Source organism: Lampetra planeri, chromosome 33, assembly GCF_965212315.1.
Source record: "Lampetra planeri chromosome 33, kcLamPlan1.2.h2, whole genome shotgun sequence".
NCBI classification, from domain to species: Eukaryota; Metazoa; Chordata; class Hyperoartia; order Petromyzontiformes; family Petromyzontidae; genus Lampetra; species Lampetra planeri.
Window position 1 is genome coordinate 2,977,863 of NC_136139.1, and position 16,197 is coordinate 2,994,059.

The window sequence follows — 16,197 nt, forward strand, 5'->3', positions numbered from 1 at the left end:
AAGCGGCCCCGGCGAGAGAGAACCCCGTCACTCGAAGGCCCCGTAATCCCGGAGTACCCGCACCCCTCGTGTTGGGGGGCCTCGCACCCTACATGGGCCCCGCCGGGCCCCCGAGACGCCCCGACCCCGCCAGGGGACGGCGCGGACGACGGCCCCTAAACCCCTCCGCTTCTGAGTTTGTACCCCAGCCCGCAGGTACCGAGGTACAGGGAGAGCCGCTGGAGTGGAGGAGGAGGCCGCCGCAGGAGCTGCAGAGGACGGAGCCACCCACCCCGAGACCAGCCACGAGGGCCGGACGGACCCCCCGGATCCCGCAGCGTTTCCTCGTGGGCGCGGCTCAAGCAAGGTGCTCCAGTCAACCCGGGACGGGGACCAGCACCTCGGGGGGCTATGTCATGCCGCCGCCACGAAGCCGTTCAGCAGGCGCCCCATCTAAGACCTCGCCACCACCAAGCGACGGAGCCGACCCCGCGTCCCCCTCACCTCACCTCGCACGAACACACCCGCACGCATTCCCCCCCCCCCCATAGAGCTCGTGGGGAGGTCACCTGGCCGACCGGTTTTTATCCGAGAAGCCCTTATCGGGATTAAACTTTCACGGTTTCCGGCGATCAGGGAATTGGACGACCTCCCCCGTGCTACGTGGCGCCGCGGCGCTGTGACCAGCCTTAATATGGTGGGGTCGCGGCATGGGGCATTCGGCCACCGCGGTGGAGGCGCATTTTCCCCCCACACACACCCCCACGGGTCGACGAGACAGGCGGAGGAGGGAGGGGACAGCATGAATAGCGGGACCGCATGGACTCTTGCGCATAGTCATGGAGGGTTGGGAACATTATGCTTGAGCGCACAGGCCCCATTGTTAGGAAGGGTAAGGGAGTAATTAGGATGTACGCCGCTCACTGATTAGCATATCAAAAGCGCCGGAACCGCCGTGCGCGGGCTCGAGGTGCACGAGCCCATTGTTCAGCGCAGCCTCCCTTTGATGTAGGGAGGATAAATAGTGGGGCAAAAAGGGGAAATAGCGGTCTTACTCCAGCGCAAGGCGACGAGACACAGCTCCAGCCAGCGACCCGGACGTCCGTGCGACGCACCGAGGTACGCTGTTAGCACAAGGATCAGCGGACCGCCGTGGACACTTAACAGTGAGTAAGAAGGTGAATTAGAATCATAGCAGATAAATCGGGAATAGGTATAGAGGTATCAGCGTAGGCCAGCCTCGTCGACTCACTGATTTAACATCTAGTTCCAGGTAGCGGATAATAAATCATTAATAGCTGATCGTGGCCTCGTGTGATCTCGTGTTATAAGTGTGAACGCGTGTGGTACTGTGTATGCGTAAGCTCGCGGCGTGCGTAATCAGCGTACTCCAGGTGCGCGATCATAACGTGAGCGGCGAGCGCGGCGCAGAGCGGCGCAAGAGTGGGTATCGCGTGTGGAGCTGTAGGCGTGTGTGCGCGCACGTTCACGACGTGTATAATACAGGTGCGCGATCCTAGCGTGAGTGGTCAGGGTTGAGTGAGTGCCGCGCAGAGCTGTGTGTGGGTGTGCGCGTACGTAATTAAACATGCCTACTACGCGGACCCGCGGGGGAGGAGAATCCTGGAGCGACGGCTCTCACCCCATGGGTGAAGAACGCAGCAGCGGTTCGCCTAGCAGCGAGGGGGCGAGTAATGAGGTTAACCCGGCCGTTAGGGGTACCGAGGGAGGGATCTCGGGGGCTAGCGACCCCCACAATTGCCCCAACCGAACTGGTTGAATAGAAAGATAGTTCTTGACACATGGTTACCGATGTGGTCGTGGAGAAAGCCGTGTTTTGGGGACAGCAGGAGGGAATTTACGAGAGCGGTCACCATCACATCAATCAAATTGATGGATCGAAGTAAAAATTGTCATTTTTCATGAAAGTAAATCGACCCCAACGTTCTCCCTACAGTTGGGAAACCCCCCTTACGAGCCACGCCTGGTGTGACGTGGCGTGGGCCAATGGGTGCGTGGCATTCCACACACACCATGCACACGCAAAGGCGGCTGTAGTGCCGTGGTAATATTTTTCGTGAACTTTGGCGGTTGAATATCATGAGCTACAAGAGTAAATAATGGAAGCGAATTGATTGTGAAAGTATAAAATGTCAACAGTACATGGGAATATGCATCCGCAGTTTTATAACACTTTAAATTCACGATATAATTCAAGATAAAACGCTTATGTGAAAATATTTACTTGCAAAAACTAGTAATTTGGTAAATCCTGTGCTTAAACGCAGCATTGTATTTATTTAACCAAACGATGACTGACATCAGCGCCTCATATCCCCATTGTACTGTACTGTGTTTTTTGCAATGACGTGTTTCTGAAGATGTTCCATGTCAGCATAAAAAACGTGTCTTAAAATAAAGTTTTGGTTCTTTCCCTCATTCCACAGAGGTTGCATCACTGTTTTGGTTGCCACGACTCCTACATTAATGTGAATCATAAATAGCTGAGTGAGTCATCACATGTACACTTGTTTGTGGACGTCTGGCAGAGTCTTGCTTATAGTTTGAGGGTTTAAAATGTGATTTTGCCCATCGTACGAAAGAAGAACTACAAATTTGGGTACAGGCAATCCCCGAGATACGAACTGTCATGAGATATATTTTTTTTAACCGTCTGCAGCACTATTTTGTTCAGCGGAGTTAACCTCCGCGAGACGTAAGCAGTCCCAATAACCTCCCAGAAACGTCGCTTTTTACAAGCAAGCCCGCAGCAGGACTGAAGGCAAGTGAAGAGAAAACTGATTTTATTTAGTTTTAGTTACTCGACAGTATTTATTTAAATGTTACATGCAAATGTAAAATATTTCTTATGAGTCTAACAATGCCTCCATTTATTTGTTTAACCACAACACATGCTGTGACACTGACCATACAAACACATTCCTGCGGAGGGAGCTGGTTTGGAACGTTGGGTTGCTCGGTCAATGGCCAGGGTCAACGGCGGCGTGGTGTATTCCGCAAATATGCCCGACTGTGAGGGCGGGCACAAGCCGGCGTGAGTAGGTTAAACGTTGAGTTTTATAAGGGCACCACGGGGTGACCAGCCCCTCCCCACCCAGCCCCACCCCACCCTCCCCACCCTCCCCTCCCCACCCAGCCCCTCCCTGCACGACGGACACAATAATCCCCTGTGGGCTGGTGTAACCAGGAGGTTTCTACGAGTATTAAATATTCCGAGTTCCGAGATATTAACAAATCGACTTACGAACGGGTCTCAGGAACGTAACTCGTTCGTAAGTCGAGAACTGCCTGTACTAGACATTGACTGTGACGCTGCATATTCAGATCAGACATGTAAGCACATTTTATGGAAGGTATTTATTGGGTTATAGAAAGTATACATAGTATAAGTAAATAGTTCAGGGTCTCAGGAACGTAACCTGAGCGGCCGTCCATATATGACGTCACGCACCTAGGTGGGGGGGGGGGGGTCAGACATTTGTAACGATGTGTGACGAGGGGGGGGGGGGGTTGAGAAATGTGACGTCACATCAAAATGCGCAACTTTAAATAAATATAGACAACACGTTATACTTAATTAAATATAATTTTTAAAAAATGTTTTCTCCTACAACATCAGAGTGCAGTGCCACATTAAATACGCACAACAATGACAATAGTTTAAAGCGATTTGAAGCATATTTTATATTTTTGGGGGGGGGAGTGGGCAGAGCTTTGTGACGTCATATTTGAGGGGGGGGGGGGTCTGACTTTTTGTGACGCCGTGTGACGAAGGGGGGGGGGGGGTCAAAAATCGTGTGACGTCATTTATGGAGAACTGCCTGTAGTACCAGACTTATATACTGCGAATACATATGAAGCTCAGACATATACAGTATGCACATTTTATGGAAAGTATTTATTTAGTTACACAAAGTATAATGTGTATAAATCATTAGTTAAGGGTTGTCCGCTCAAGATGGTTACGCAGGACGATTATTTTGGTCAACACAACTGTGTTTGTTAAAGTGATTAAGTGCCTAACAGTGCTGTTACATCTTCTTGGTTCTTTCGGTAAAGTCACGTAGAAGGGAAGTAATAAAATAATAAAAATAAAACAATAAAATAATTATAGTGAGAATTATTTTATTTTTATTATTTTATTACTTCCCTTCTACGTGACTTTACCGAAAGAACCAAGAAGATGAATCCCTGCAGTCACGAAAGCTTTAAATCGAAAAGTGCTGTTACAAATACAGTAACGTACTGTGCCGTATATATAAACGACCGTAAGTAATTTGACACGACAATCTTGAACCGGTTCCTTTTAAAAACACGACTACAACAACAACGTATGTTGGCCGTCCAGCATCAGCTACGTATTTGAAAATTGCCCCGAGGGTAAGTTGAGTTTTGAAAACCCATCGATGGAAATCGCGGTGCGTGACGCCCCACGAACAGCAGCTGCGTTGTCTTCGCAACAGCTCCGCGAGTGGCGTCTGTGAGTCGGAGTCGTCTCGTCCGTAAGTCGGAGTCGTCTGTGAGTTGTCTGAGTCCGGAGTCGTCCGTAAGTCGGAGTCGTCTCGTCCGTAAGTCGGAGTCGTCCGTAAGTCGGAATCGTCTCGTACGTAAGTCGGAGGCGTCTGTGAGTTGTCTGAGTCGTCTGTGAGTCCAGAGTCGTCCGTAAGTCGGAATCGTATCGTACGTAAGTCGGAGTCGTCTCGTCCGTAAGTCGGAGTCGTCCGTAAGTCGGAGTCCTCCGTGCCAACGCTTGCTCAGGAAGGGGGGCCGTGGGGGGGGGGCTACCTACTGGCAGCCCCCCCCCTCTCTGCTTGTGACCCACCTACCGCAAACCACCTCGGCCATGAGCAAGGAAATTTGAGTTTGTAGGTTCGTGCGGCGTACAGACGTTTCAATACTGTCTCTTTGTTTGTGGTTCTCCCTTGTTGCTGGGACTTTGTGGGATGAACGTTGACATTTGTAAGGGGCACGGGGTGACCAATAAGGTCTAAATTGGTCTAATAAGGGGCCGTCCATAAATGACGTCACGCACCTGGGGGGGGGTCAGACATTTGTGACGATGTGACGAGGGGGGTGGGGTTAAAAAATATGACGTCACATCTAAAATGCGCAACTTTAAATAAATATAGACAACACGTTCTACTTAATTAAATAGACTTTTTCATAAATGTTTTCTCCTACAATATCAGAGTGCAGCGCCACATAAAATACGCACTACAATGACGATAGTTTAAAGCGATTTGAAGCATGTTTTTTTGGGGGGGGGGGCAGAGCTTTGTGACGTCATATTTGAGGGGGGGAGGGTTTGACTTTATGTGACGCCGTGTGACGAGGGGAGGGGTCAAAAATCGTCCAAAATCGCGTGACGTCATTTATGGACGGCCCCTAAGGGGTTGACAGTCATGCTCAATGATGAAAGCTAACTGTGTGATTTTTTTTATTGGAAGGTTTGAAGTTTTACCAGGGCCGGCCCGAGGCATAAGCGAACTAAGCGGCTGCTTGGGGCCCCCTGGCCACCAGGGGGCCCCCGAATCGTTTTTTTTTACAATTAAATAACTTAAACAAGTGATATAAATGAATTAATGAATGAATGAATAAATGATTCAAGACAAGAAAATTCTGTCGACAACTGCTGCTTTGTCACGGCTCACGGATGTCACGGCTCATTGACAATTCGCGTGGGCGCGGGCGCGGGCGCGGGCAGGTGCGCGCAATTGTACGTCACGATAATAAATACGCCTAAGCCATGTCACAAAAAAGGACGTATCCCTCTGGTGCCGAAAAAAGAAAAAAGAAAAGGACCGAGGAGGAGAAAAAAGAGCGAGATAAAGGTATGTTTGCATTATTATTTACAGTATGTTTTGTGCAGCAGCAGCACAAATTGTGCTCACGTCACTTGACTTGCAGTCATTAGTATTAATAACAAAGTTGGCCAAGCAATACCATACAATGATGTCATTAGTGACTTTGCCTCCAGAAAAGCTAGGAAGGAACGATTTTGAGGTCATTGTTGTACAGTTGACATTGTTGAACCCTTGCTGTTCTTATGTTTGCTTTCATTATTTAAGTATCTTTTTTTTTGTAACATTCTATTTTTGATTAGATTAATGTTTGTCTATTTTGGTTTTATTTAAAAGATTGCACATTTAATGCACATTTGCAAATAATTTATTTAATATGTTTTTTGTGACCGTTTGTATTCAGAAGTTTTAATAAAAGAGTGAAGTATTTTAAGTGTTGTTTTTATTTTTTATTAATACATAACCTCACTGTATTCGTTTATAATATTCGCTATAACATTATAGTGTGACATTTGTGTCAATAATCTTCTAGCACAGATGAGTCTGCGTGGTGGGAGGGGGGCCCCCAAATCAAATTCTGCTTAGGGCCCCCAAGAGGCTCGGGCCGGCACTGAGTTTTACACATTTGGTTCGATGTCAATTGAACCCCAAACCATGTTTACTGGATCGACGCCAATATCAATGCAGGACTGTAACGAGAATTAAAATAGATAGCGACTGACTACGAAATGACCTGAAATGGATCAGAACCATCGACACCGACGATAGTTATCGGAAGACAATTGGGTACGCATGGACTTCGCAGGATCGTGATATCGTTTTCGCACGCTTTCATTTAACTCACTGTTGTATCCTCAAAAAATAAATCTTGTAACTCAATTTGTACACACTTGCCAATGTGCTATCGACTGCAAACTTCGTATAGCTGTGTCATACTGATGACAACACGATGTTATATCATAAAAAAATCAAACACATATTTTTAAACTTTTTACACGCTTTTATTTAACTTACTGTATGTGTTGTTGTATCCAAAAATCTTGTAACTCAATTTCAACCGTATTCCCAATGTCGTATCGACTGCAAACTTCGTATAGCTGTGTCATACTGATGACAATACTATGTTCTATCATTAAAAATGATATCTATTTTTAAACAATCTTTTCAACGGCTCTAATTGTCCACGCTCAACTTACGTTGCCCCTAAATCACCACGTGGTCTCTTACGTCACGGCAAGCCTCGGGGAGCCACGCCCAGGGGCGGGGGATGTGGAAGGAGGGGAGGGGCTATGGGGGAAGGGGGCAGGGGGAGGGGCAGCTCGGACAGTACATTTCATTAAAACGTGTTTTTTAAAAAAGTATAAATATTTGATTTCCTACTCTTTCACACTGGCCAGATGTCTTGGAAGAAGTGAGAGTACTCACACTTTACCCCACTACATGTGACCTGGTCCAATTAAACATGTCGTCCATTTGAAATATCTATCCTCCCTTAATTTCATAGCATTTAAAATATGTAGCTACAATCTTTCAGGGACTTTTTGATAAATCTGATGCATGTGGTATTGATGTTAACGTACACATCTTGACTTAAAGCTTTCGTGACTGCAGGAATTCATATTCTTTGAGTCTTTCGGTGAAGCCACGTAGATAGAAAAAATAACCTGAAGACGATTGCTTGTGTTGCGATCGAAACGTCGTGATTTAGATTTTTGTTATTGCTGTGAATCCAGCGACCTGAGTTCAATTTCCAGCCATTGCTAACAAAAGCTACCAGTGAAATGCGAACCGACCCTGGCCCTCCCCCCACTTCACCAAGCCGCATTGACCAGGATGGTGAAGTATGGTCAAACAACTCCCATGGCCTACATGGCATGTGGAGAGGCCTTCATCTGTGGGCGCAACAGTAGCGAGACGTTAACTACCTCGCCTGGTACACAGGAGGTCGTGAATTTGATCCTGACCCTGACGCCTGCTGCTGTATATTTGGAGTTTGCGTGTCTCTCTCTCCCCGTGATCTCGTGGATTTTTCTCTGGGTCCTCCGGTTTTTCCCGTCCACATTTAGGAACATGTGCTTAAGAGTATTTGTCTGCTTTAAATTTCCACGCGATAAGCCACTTCGTTGAACTGTCATTTGTGGGCAGGTCACTTTTGAAAAAGAGCTACATAGCTCAGTGGGCCTTATCTGTTCAAATAATAAAAAATCTAGTTGAGGATTGACGTGTACCTGTATACAAATTCATTGTATATGTGTTGGACGTGAAACAAGTTGATATACAATATACTGTATTGCGTATGTTCAACGTTGAGGAAGTGTTTGTCATTCAATGCTCAGTGTTATTACGACACCAGTAGAATGAAACCAGGGTCACACGCCCTGTGAGGTCATTACACTATAGCACGACCCATTGACTGACTTGAGGAAAGCTGCTTTCAGCAGTGAATTTGGAAAGGACTTTGAATTGTGATTTCTTGTTTCCGTAACTGGCGAGGAGGGCAGTGTCCTGTGGGAGATGTCTGGAGAACATCTTCCACCCCACGGATGGACTCGTCATGGAGGACGTGGACAAGGGAGAGGTCACGGTGGACGAAGACATCACAGCACTCACTCCGAGGTCATTGTACTGATGTCCGTTAATAATGAATGTGGGATACTGCTGCGGGTGTAATGGTTAGCAAGGGGCGCCATTGTGGTGAGATGTTAACTACCTCGCAAGGTAGACAGGAGGTCGTGGGTTCGATTCCGACCCTGATGCCTGCTATATATTTGGAGTTCGAATGTTCTCCCCGTGGTTGTGTGGATGTTTTTTTTCCCAGGTCCTCCGGTTTTCCCCTCCACATTTAGAATCAACATGCGTCTAAGAGTACTTGGCCGCTGTAAATTTCCACGTGATAAGCCACTTGGCGTAGCCATTATTTGCACCACCTGTGTTTTCCACGCTGCGCAACATGATCTTGCGTTGTAAATACTGTCGGGGTCCATTTTGTGACGCACTGTATCGTTTTTCCCCCGACCCAAAACGGTGGCGAATTAGAACCCTGACGTCCGCTTATCAAAGACTCTGTCCTACGCTCTGCGGCACGGGGCACATCGACTGGGCCTTCACATGGGCAGCGGTAAACACCACTTCACCGCACTCGCACTGCCGGCAAAACTCCCCTCGTCTCTGACTGTTGTCCGCGGGCCCGTGAATAACGCGTGGAATCACAGGTATCCACACCTTTTCGTGGAGACGAGAGGAGTTCGTAGCTTTGCAGGACGTAAAAGCGAGGAGTGGCAAATGTGATGGGGATGTCTTCGTCGAGCAGGAAAACATATCTTCGTCCTTTTCATTTGTCTTTGTGTGTGTGTGTGAATGATGGCGAGTGTGTGTGATTATTATGGTGAGTGTGTGAATATGTTGCTGGGTGTGTGTGTGTATGATGGTGAGTGGGTGGTTGTGTGTGTGAGTGAGTATGATGTAACTGTAGTGTAGCGGTCAGCGCGCTACGCTACGACCCTGGTGACCCGGGTTCGATTCCCGCTCACGGCCAATACCAGTGACGATTATTTGAACCAGTTCTGGGCCTCCCCTAGGTTGAGTCAGCTTCAAATAAGTACCTGGATGCGGTGCGTGTCACCCACCCGTGTCCCACTCCCGTGTCCCCCGCCCGTGTCCCACTCCCGTGTCTCACTCCCGTGTCCCACTCCCGTGTCCCACTCCCGTGTCCCAACTCTGCAGATGGATTTGTGGACGTGCAGGAGTTGCTGGCCCAGCGGAGCCTGGCTGGGTGCGAGGAGGCGGATGTGAGGAGAGTCGTGGAGTCCAACGACAAGCAGAGGTTCGCTCTGCGCGCCCACCCAACTACGGGCAGCCTGCAGATCCGCGCCAACCAAGGCCACTCGCTACAGGTAGGCGAGGGTGGGCACGTGTGTGCGTGCGTGTGTGCGTACGTGTGTGTGCGTGTGGGGAGCGGTAGTGCAGCGGTTAGCGCGCTGCGCTATGAACCTAGCGACCCAGGTTCGATTCCCGCTCACGGCTAACACCAGTGACGATTATCTGAACCGGTCCTGGGCTTCCCCTAGGTCGACTCAGCCTTAAATGAGTACCTGGTGCGGTGTGTAAACATCGCCACTGGGGAAACAAAGGCGGTCGGTCGTGGTGCTGGCCACCCACCCCCTCGTTCGTGTACCGTTCCGGCCTTCATAGGTGCTCGCTAACAGCACTTGCCCCTACAGTCTGTTAAGGCTATACGGGGGATCTTTGTCTTTGTGTGCGTGTGTTGCGGATCGTGGGGTAGCTGTCATGCGGCAGTTAGCGCTACGCTGCGCTACGAACCCGGCGAGCCGAGTTCGATTCCCGCTCACGGCCAACACCGGTGACGATTATCTGTACCAGTCCCGGGCCTCCCCTAGGTCGACTCAGCCTCAAATAAGTATATCTGGTGCGGTGTGTAAACATCGCCACTGGGGAGACAAATGCGGCCGGGCGTGGTGCTGGCCACCCACCTCCTCGTGTGCCGTTCCGGCCTTCATAGGTGCTCGCTAACAGCACTTGCCCCTACAGTCTGTTAAGGCGACACGGGGGAGATCTTTGGATCTTTTTATCGTTGGTGCTGATTGCACAGCCTCCATAGCGTGTCCCGTGCGTGTGCCTCCACGATGCGCGTGCCGATACCAGGTGGAGGAGCTGGAGCTGCAGCCCATCGCGCTGCACGGCTCGGCCTTGCCCGAGTGCGTGGTGCACGGCACCTTCGCGCGCCACTGGCCGTCCATCCTCCGCGATGGGCTCAGCCGCAGGGGACGCGCGCACATACACATGGCGCCGGGAGAGCCGGGAGCGGAGGGCGTCATCAGCGGTACCGGCGCACGGACCGGCTCACCTCGTACTCCGCTGTGTCGCCGAGCTGTAATAATCGTGGTCAGCCCTTTGTCAATCCACCGCGGGATAACGGCCTCCCCACGCCGTGGCATGGAGGGTATTTAAACCGTAACGTGGGTTGGTGAATAAGGGGGTTGGTTCGAATATCACTCGCTGCTGATCTTAGTCATGGCTAAGAATCAAACTCGGGCTTCCAGGTTAATAGCACAGTGCGCTAACCACTGCACCTCCGGTCCACCCCTCCGCCTCGATCGTTACCTGTGTGAAAACTGCTGATGGGTAGTCAGACTTTTCGATTTAAAGCTTTCGTGACTGCAGGGATTCATCTTCTTGGTTCTTTCGGTAAAGTCACGTGACTTTACCGAAAGAACCAAGAAGAGTAAGATTGTTGCCTGAAATCCTGTGCACTGACATATTATGTGCATGGTATTTTGGATGTTTTAGTTCCTACATTTCTGAATTCTCTAAGCATTTTAAATTAGAGCATATTCTCCGACAGTCCATTTCTCTACATTGTTTACTTAATTACACAAAGGCTTTTATCAACAGAAATACCATCCGACGATGTGATAACCACGCCAGCGTAAAAATAAAAGCGTACACATTAATCGAATAACAGCAACTTTGAATGTCATGTGTTGAACTTTTAAATGTTGTCATTTCAGGAATGCGAGGGAACTGTGAAATCGCAATTTATATTGACATCGAAAAAGCTTTGCAAGGTAAGTGGTAATTTTCTCACGTTTGGGTATTTTTCAGCTACTCCGATTTCCTCCTACACGTGACATTTTTTGTTAAACACTTTGCAACTTAGTTTTGAAAGCGCTGATGCATTAGCACTGTCTCGCTGTCCATAGCTGGGGTGGGGCACGTTAACTTGCGTTAAGATGATCTAATGTGAATAAATGTGTATTAAAAGTTGCGTTGGCTATTAAGGGACGTCTCACCACCTGCCCTGAAAGCTGCCTGTCGCCTTTCGGGGCTAAATGTGGCTAATTGAATTCGTCAGGAGACAAACACACGTTCGAAAGCCTTGCATAATCTATGCCTATGCGTCGTACTTTGCCCAAACTTGTTTAAAACGATCATGGGCAACCATCCACATGGAGACTCTCTTGAAAAAGTTTTGAAGCCCATTAAAGCTTTTTTGAACGCTGGCATTTTAATCTCAGAACACATGTTTTTGTATATTTTATTTCAAAGTACATAACTATGTGACTTTTGTTTAAAAATGCATCTTTACAAAATAGTTAGCAAAATCTCAAATGACCTGTCGCCTGGTTGAATAAAGTACAGCAATTATATATACATCAGCTGTTCATACTCAGGGCTGGAACATGGGAATAAATTACTGGGCAACTCATAAATGATTCCTGTCCACCCCCACTAGATCTAAAGAGGAGGAGCTTAGGTCCGTCTGTGGGTATTTCAGTGTGTCTGGGTCTCTGAGTGTGTCTGTTAATATCCGTGTCTGTGGACGTCTGTGGGTGTCTGTGTGTCTGTGGGTCTCCATGCGTGTCTGTGGGTCTCTGTGGACGTATGTGGGTGTCTGTGTGTCTGTGGGTCTCCATGCGTGTCTGTGGGTCTCTGTGGACGTATGTGGGTGTCTGTGTGTCTGTGGGTCTCTATGCGTGTCTGTGGGTCTCTGAGTATGTATGTGGGTTTCTGTGCATGTCTGTTAGTCTCAGGGGTCTGGAAATCAAAAGAAATGAATAACGAATCATTGATTCCTTCCGGAAAGCAGTCGGGTTAAAATTTTCACTCCCACCATGGCATTTCGGGGCATTCCGGCCCATTTCCACCACTGTTCATACCGCATCGTATGTTTCTTTCCGGGTTTGGGAGGGTGTGCTTATGTGGGTTTGGCGTTGCCCGTCTGTTAACGTGTGCAGATGGGATCCCGTTTTACCGTTCGGCCAATGGAGTTATCCTGAGCTCTGGAAACACGCAAGGGGTACTACCCCGACAGTACTTCCAGCGAGTGATGCAGCTACAGCCCGGTGAGATAGTACTGCACACTGTGACACAAGGGGTGATCGAAACGTCTGTGGCCTGGCATAGCACGCATTGAGTGACCTTGAAGATACTGCCATGTGTTTTGCTTAGTCCTCTTGAAGTGCAATGTACTTGGTCCGTGCGTTAACAGTAGCGTTTGGCAATCGTTTAATCACTATGTCTTTTTGTAAGTCTCATATTCCTGTGCGTGCCTTTTCGGTTTCAAACACTTTATTCTCTGTTTGCTTTCTAACCATTCCTCCCGTTCACTCGACTATCCATCAGCTATCTGAATTCATTGAATTAGTTGGTTGTTTTTATTCAATAATAATAGGGTTTTTCCCCTTTTTTCTGGCAACAAAACTACAAGGAATCATGTCTGCATTACCCACAATACTTGCAGTCAAAATGCAAACAAAAAACACACTATGACAATATATGCATTGTCCTTGAAACTGATTGGTCCACACCAAGGGACGGCTTGTAAAAAGGTTTCATTTTTGTTGCCAGAAAAAAAGGGGAAAAACCCTTATTATTTTATTTTGGTACTGGCAAAGGAGGTCTAATGATGAAGAGTTTTGATTCACTTTTTTTTCTGTGCCTTTGTCTCCCCATGCCCCCTCGTGGTTGCGAGACAGAGCGAAAGCAATTACCGTTGGAGGGTGACACGTCCAGTTGAGCTCCAAAGTCTGTGGCCGACACTTCCTTCCCCAGGGTCATCAAGATCCCTACCTGGACCTGACATGGAAGATGCAAATGTCTTATCGTTGGTATCCCGAGGGAAAGGCCCACTGAGGTTGCAAAGCTCTTTGTCAAGGGTGATACCCGTGGAAGAGATGGGCACAAGATTGGCACGGCAGACATTTGAATGATTAAAAAAAGTAGCGGTATTGAGGCAGTGGGCCTGCTCCACATCTTTCTGCCCCCTGCTTTTCGTAACTGGTTTAGTTCATGTCGACGGTGTGACGGGCCCGCGTATTGCCTCAATAAAAAAGCTGCATTATAACAACATTTAATGCGACCCAAACTATGGGCCGTACGGTAAACCACTCAAGTATGCGTACCTTCAATGGAGGAATAGCAAAACTACACCACTGCCCTCGTGGCTAGCAGACCTCGACATTGGCATTTAGCTCCCGAACATATTGCCATCATACGCAAGAATATAATACGAAACACATTTTGTGCATGCACCTTGTGCAGTACTACATTACCAAACTGTGTATTGTTGAGATGTCAACTTGCACACTTGAGCACACATTAACCGAAATCACAGACCACCCAAGCCTGAGAACGTTGATAGTTTAGTGCACTTTGTGTATTGTCGAGCAGAAATAACATCTGCCGACTTTAGCTGTTAAGTTCAAGCTATTTATTCAATCCCAATTATCTCAATTGTTGAACTTCCAATGAGTTGACTTTATTTTGAACCGGGTGAGAGACCATTGAAAGAGACTAAGTTCTATTTTGCAAAATCAGCCCACGAATAGAAATAATAAAAATTGGCATTGCAACGACTTAGTCCTGAAAACCAAATAAAGACATAACACAGTCGTAAGATCAGAGTATTTAATACGTCTAACTCAAAGTTAAAGAGATCGGCACGGTTGGCTTCGTATGCTGCGAAAGAAGTTCAAGACACAAACAAGTCTCAGCTCAAAAGGGGCGTTGGGATGGTGCACATCTTGAGCCGAGAGCATTGAGCCGTTTGTGGAACTTCTACATTCTTATGAATTGATGTGCTTTACTTTCATCGCGTGAGGCTGTACAAAATACAGTAAAACCTTGGATTGCGAGCATTATTCGTTCCGGAAACGTGTTTGTAATCCAAAGCACTCGTATATCAAAGTACTCGTGTATCAGTTGTGATCACGTGACGCTCGGTAGACAAAGCGTATACGCGTACTACTCGTATTGCAAGACCTCGTTTATCAAATTAATATTTATTTTAAAAATTTTGCTCGTCTTGCAAAACACTCGCAGACCAAGTTACACGCAATCCAAGGTTTTACTGTAAATACTTTGACCGGTGAGTGTCACTATTTGATTTTACTTTCTCTCGCCACGTGGCGGCGCTAGGCGGTCGTGTTATTATTATTCCCCAATGAAACGGGAACGCAACTTCCATCACGATGTTATTCGGTGACGTTGCGTTGGCAGTGGCGATGCAAGCAACAAAAGATCTCAACACGTTCGTTGACAATGGGTCATTTACCATAGCGTCGCTAAAATTGTTTCCCCTTTTGAGGCACTGTAATTGGCAAAAGTTCTGAGTTTTTCGTTGCTTTGATGACCTCCTTGTGAACATATGCATGCTGTACATGAAACATCGACAACTGGCAATAATGAGAAACTCGGCCGCTTTGTTATGTAAAATTCCCTACCAGATGGCTGCGAGGAAATCTGTATTCAAAAGAGGGTGCACGCTTTGTCATTTAAAAGTTCTTGGCAGCTGGCTGTTAGTGGGCCGTTAGAAACTCGTTGAAATTATGCTGTTTATTTTATCATTGTGCTAAGATTCAGAATCTTGATTTTGTCCTGGAGAAATCCGATGATCTACGAAGCTCTTTTTCACAGATGTCCAGGTCAACAATAGTCAGCTCTTTGGCAATCCAAGGGAATGAATAGCAACGCCACTGTAGCATGATGTTATAAAGGGGCCCTAAATAAAAAAAATCTACACAAATATGAAAAGACATTTTTTACTTGCATGAAGTAATTGTATTTTTTCATTTGCTATACAGCCCAGACAATACGACCTTAAACACCCAGTCGCTCGTAAAAGTTCAAGGCAGTATAGTACTATAGTTATAGAGCAAGTGCAGAATCACTGAACCGGAATTGATAGCTTGAAATTGATAGCTTGAAAGTATTTAGCGCGGGCCCTTGAAAGTGTGGGGCCCGTAGCTACTACAGTTACTATGTAGATGTAGTAGCTACATATGTAGTAACTACAGAGTAGCTACAACATATGTAGCTCCATTGTTGCTACTCTTACTACTAGGATCATCCGGCACTGGTCGTTCATATGGTGGGTTGGTGTGGCTGCAGTTTGGGTTTTAAATGGCCTGTTGTATATTCACGTCGATCACTTGCGTCGTCCCGTCTAGAATATCAGTAAAACACAATAAATAAGCAGGCAATATATCTCCTTCATTTATCTATCCCTGCACATAAAAAGTAGTTTTTTCTCCACTTGTATAACATAATTACCTTGAACAATAGGTGACATGAAAGGGGAGAGACAGGCCTCTTAAACATGCTAATGCATGGTTGATTGAGTTAGGCTTGTGTTTGCGAAACGTGAATAAAACATGAGACACTGTAGGTCATCCGATTAACAGTAACAGCCTCGTTTTGAGTTTGCTGGTCTAAATTATCTCGTGAATTTCAATTAAATACATCACGAGAGCAACAGTTTCAAAAACTCATCATTGTACTCCGTGTGATTAAATATCACACATATATCAATTACTGGACTCGGTAAAAAAAAATAGTTTAGCTTCGTTGACGACAGTGATGAATTACATATTAACAA

At 47.1% G+C, this 16,197-nt stretch overlaps 1 protein-coding gene across 7 annotated transcripts in view; it reads left to right on the forward strand.

Moving 5' to 3' along the window:
- Positions 1-15,806, forward strand: part of LOC144729613 (tRNA 2'-phosphotransferase 1-like) — a 142,612-nt gene extending 126,806 nt beyond the window's left edge. For 3 of the 7 annotated variants that reach the window (XM_078610000.1, XM_078610001.1, XM_078609995.1), the window contains exons 2-8: positions 8,303-8,417; positions 8,838-8,919; positions 9,525-9,694; positions 10,464-10,641; positions 11,330-11,386; positions 12,557-12,664; positions 13,298-15,806. In XM_078610000.1, coding sequence (XP_078466126.1) covers positions 8,316-8,417; positions 8,838-8,919; positions 9,525-9,694; positions 10,464-10,641; positions 11,330-11,386; positions 12,557-12,664; positions 13,298-13,338 — 738 coding nt within the window. In that variant the 5' untranslated portion in view covers positions 8,303-8,315 and the 3' untranslated portion in view covers positions 13,339-15,806. Of the gene's footprint in view, positions 1-4,229; positions 4,381-4,417; positions 4,503-4,693; positions 4,707-8,302; positions 8,418-8,837; positions 8,920-9,524; positions 9,695-10,463; positions 10,704-11,329; positions 11,387-12,556; positions 12,665-13,297 lie in introns of those variants that run through there. The other 4 variants (XM_078609998.1, XM_078609997.1, XM_078609999.1 and 1 more) reach the window with 4 other exon arrangements.
- The last annotated feature ends 391 nt before the right edge of the window (positions 15,807-16,197 follow it).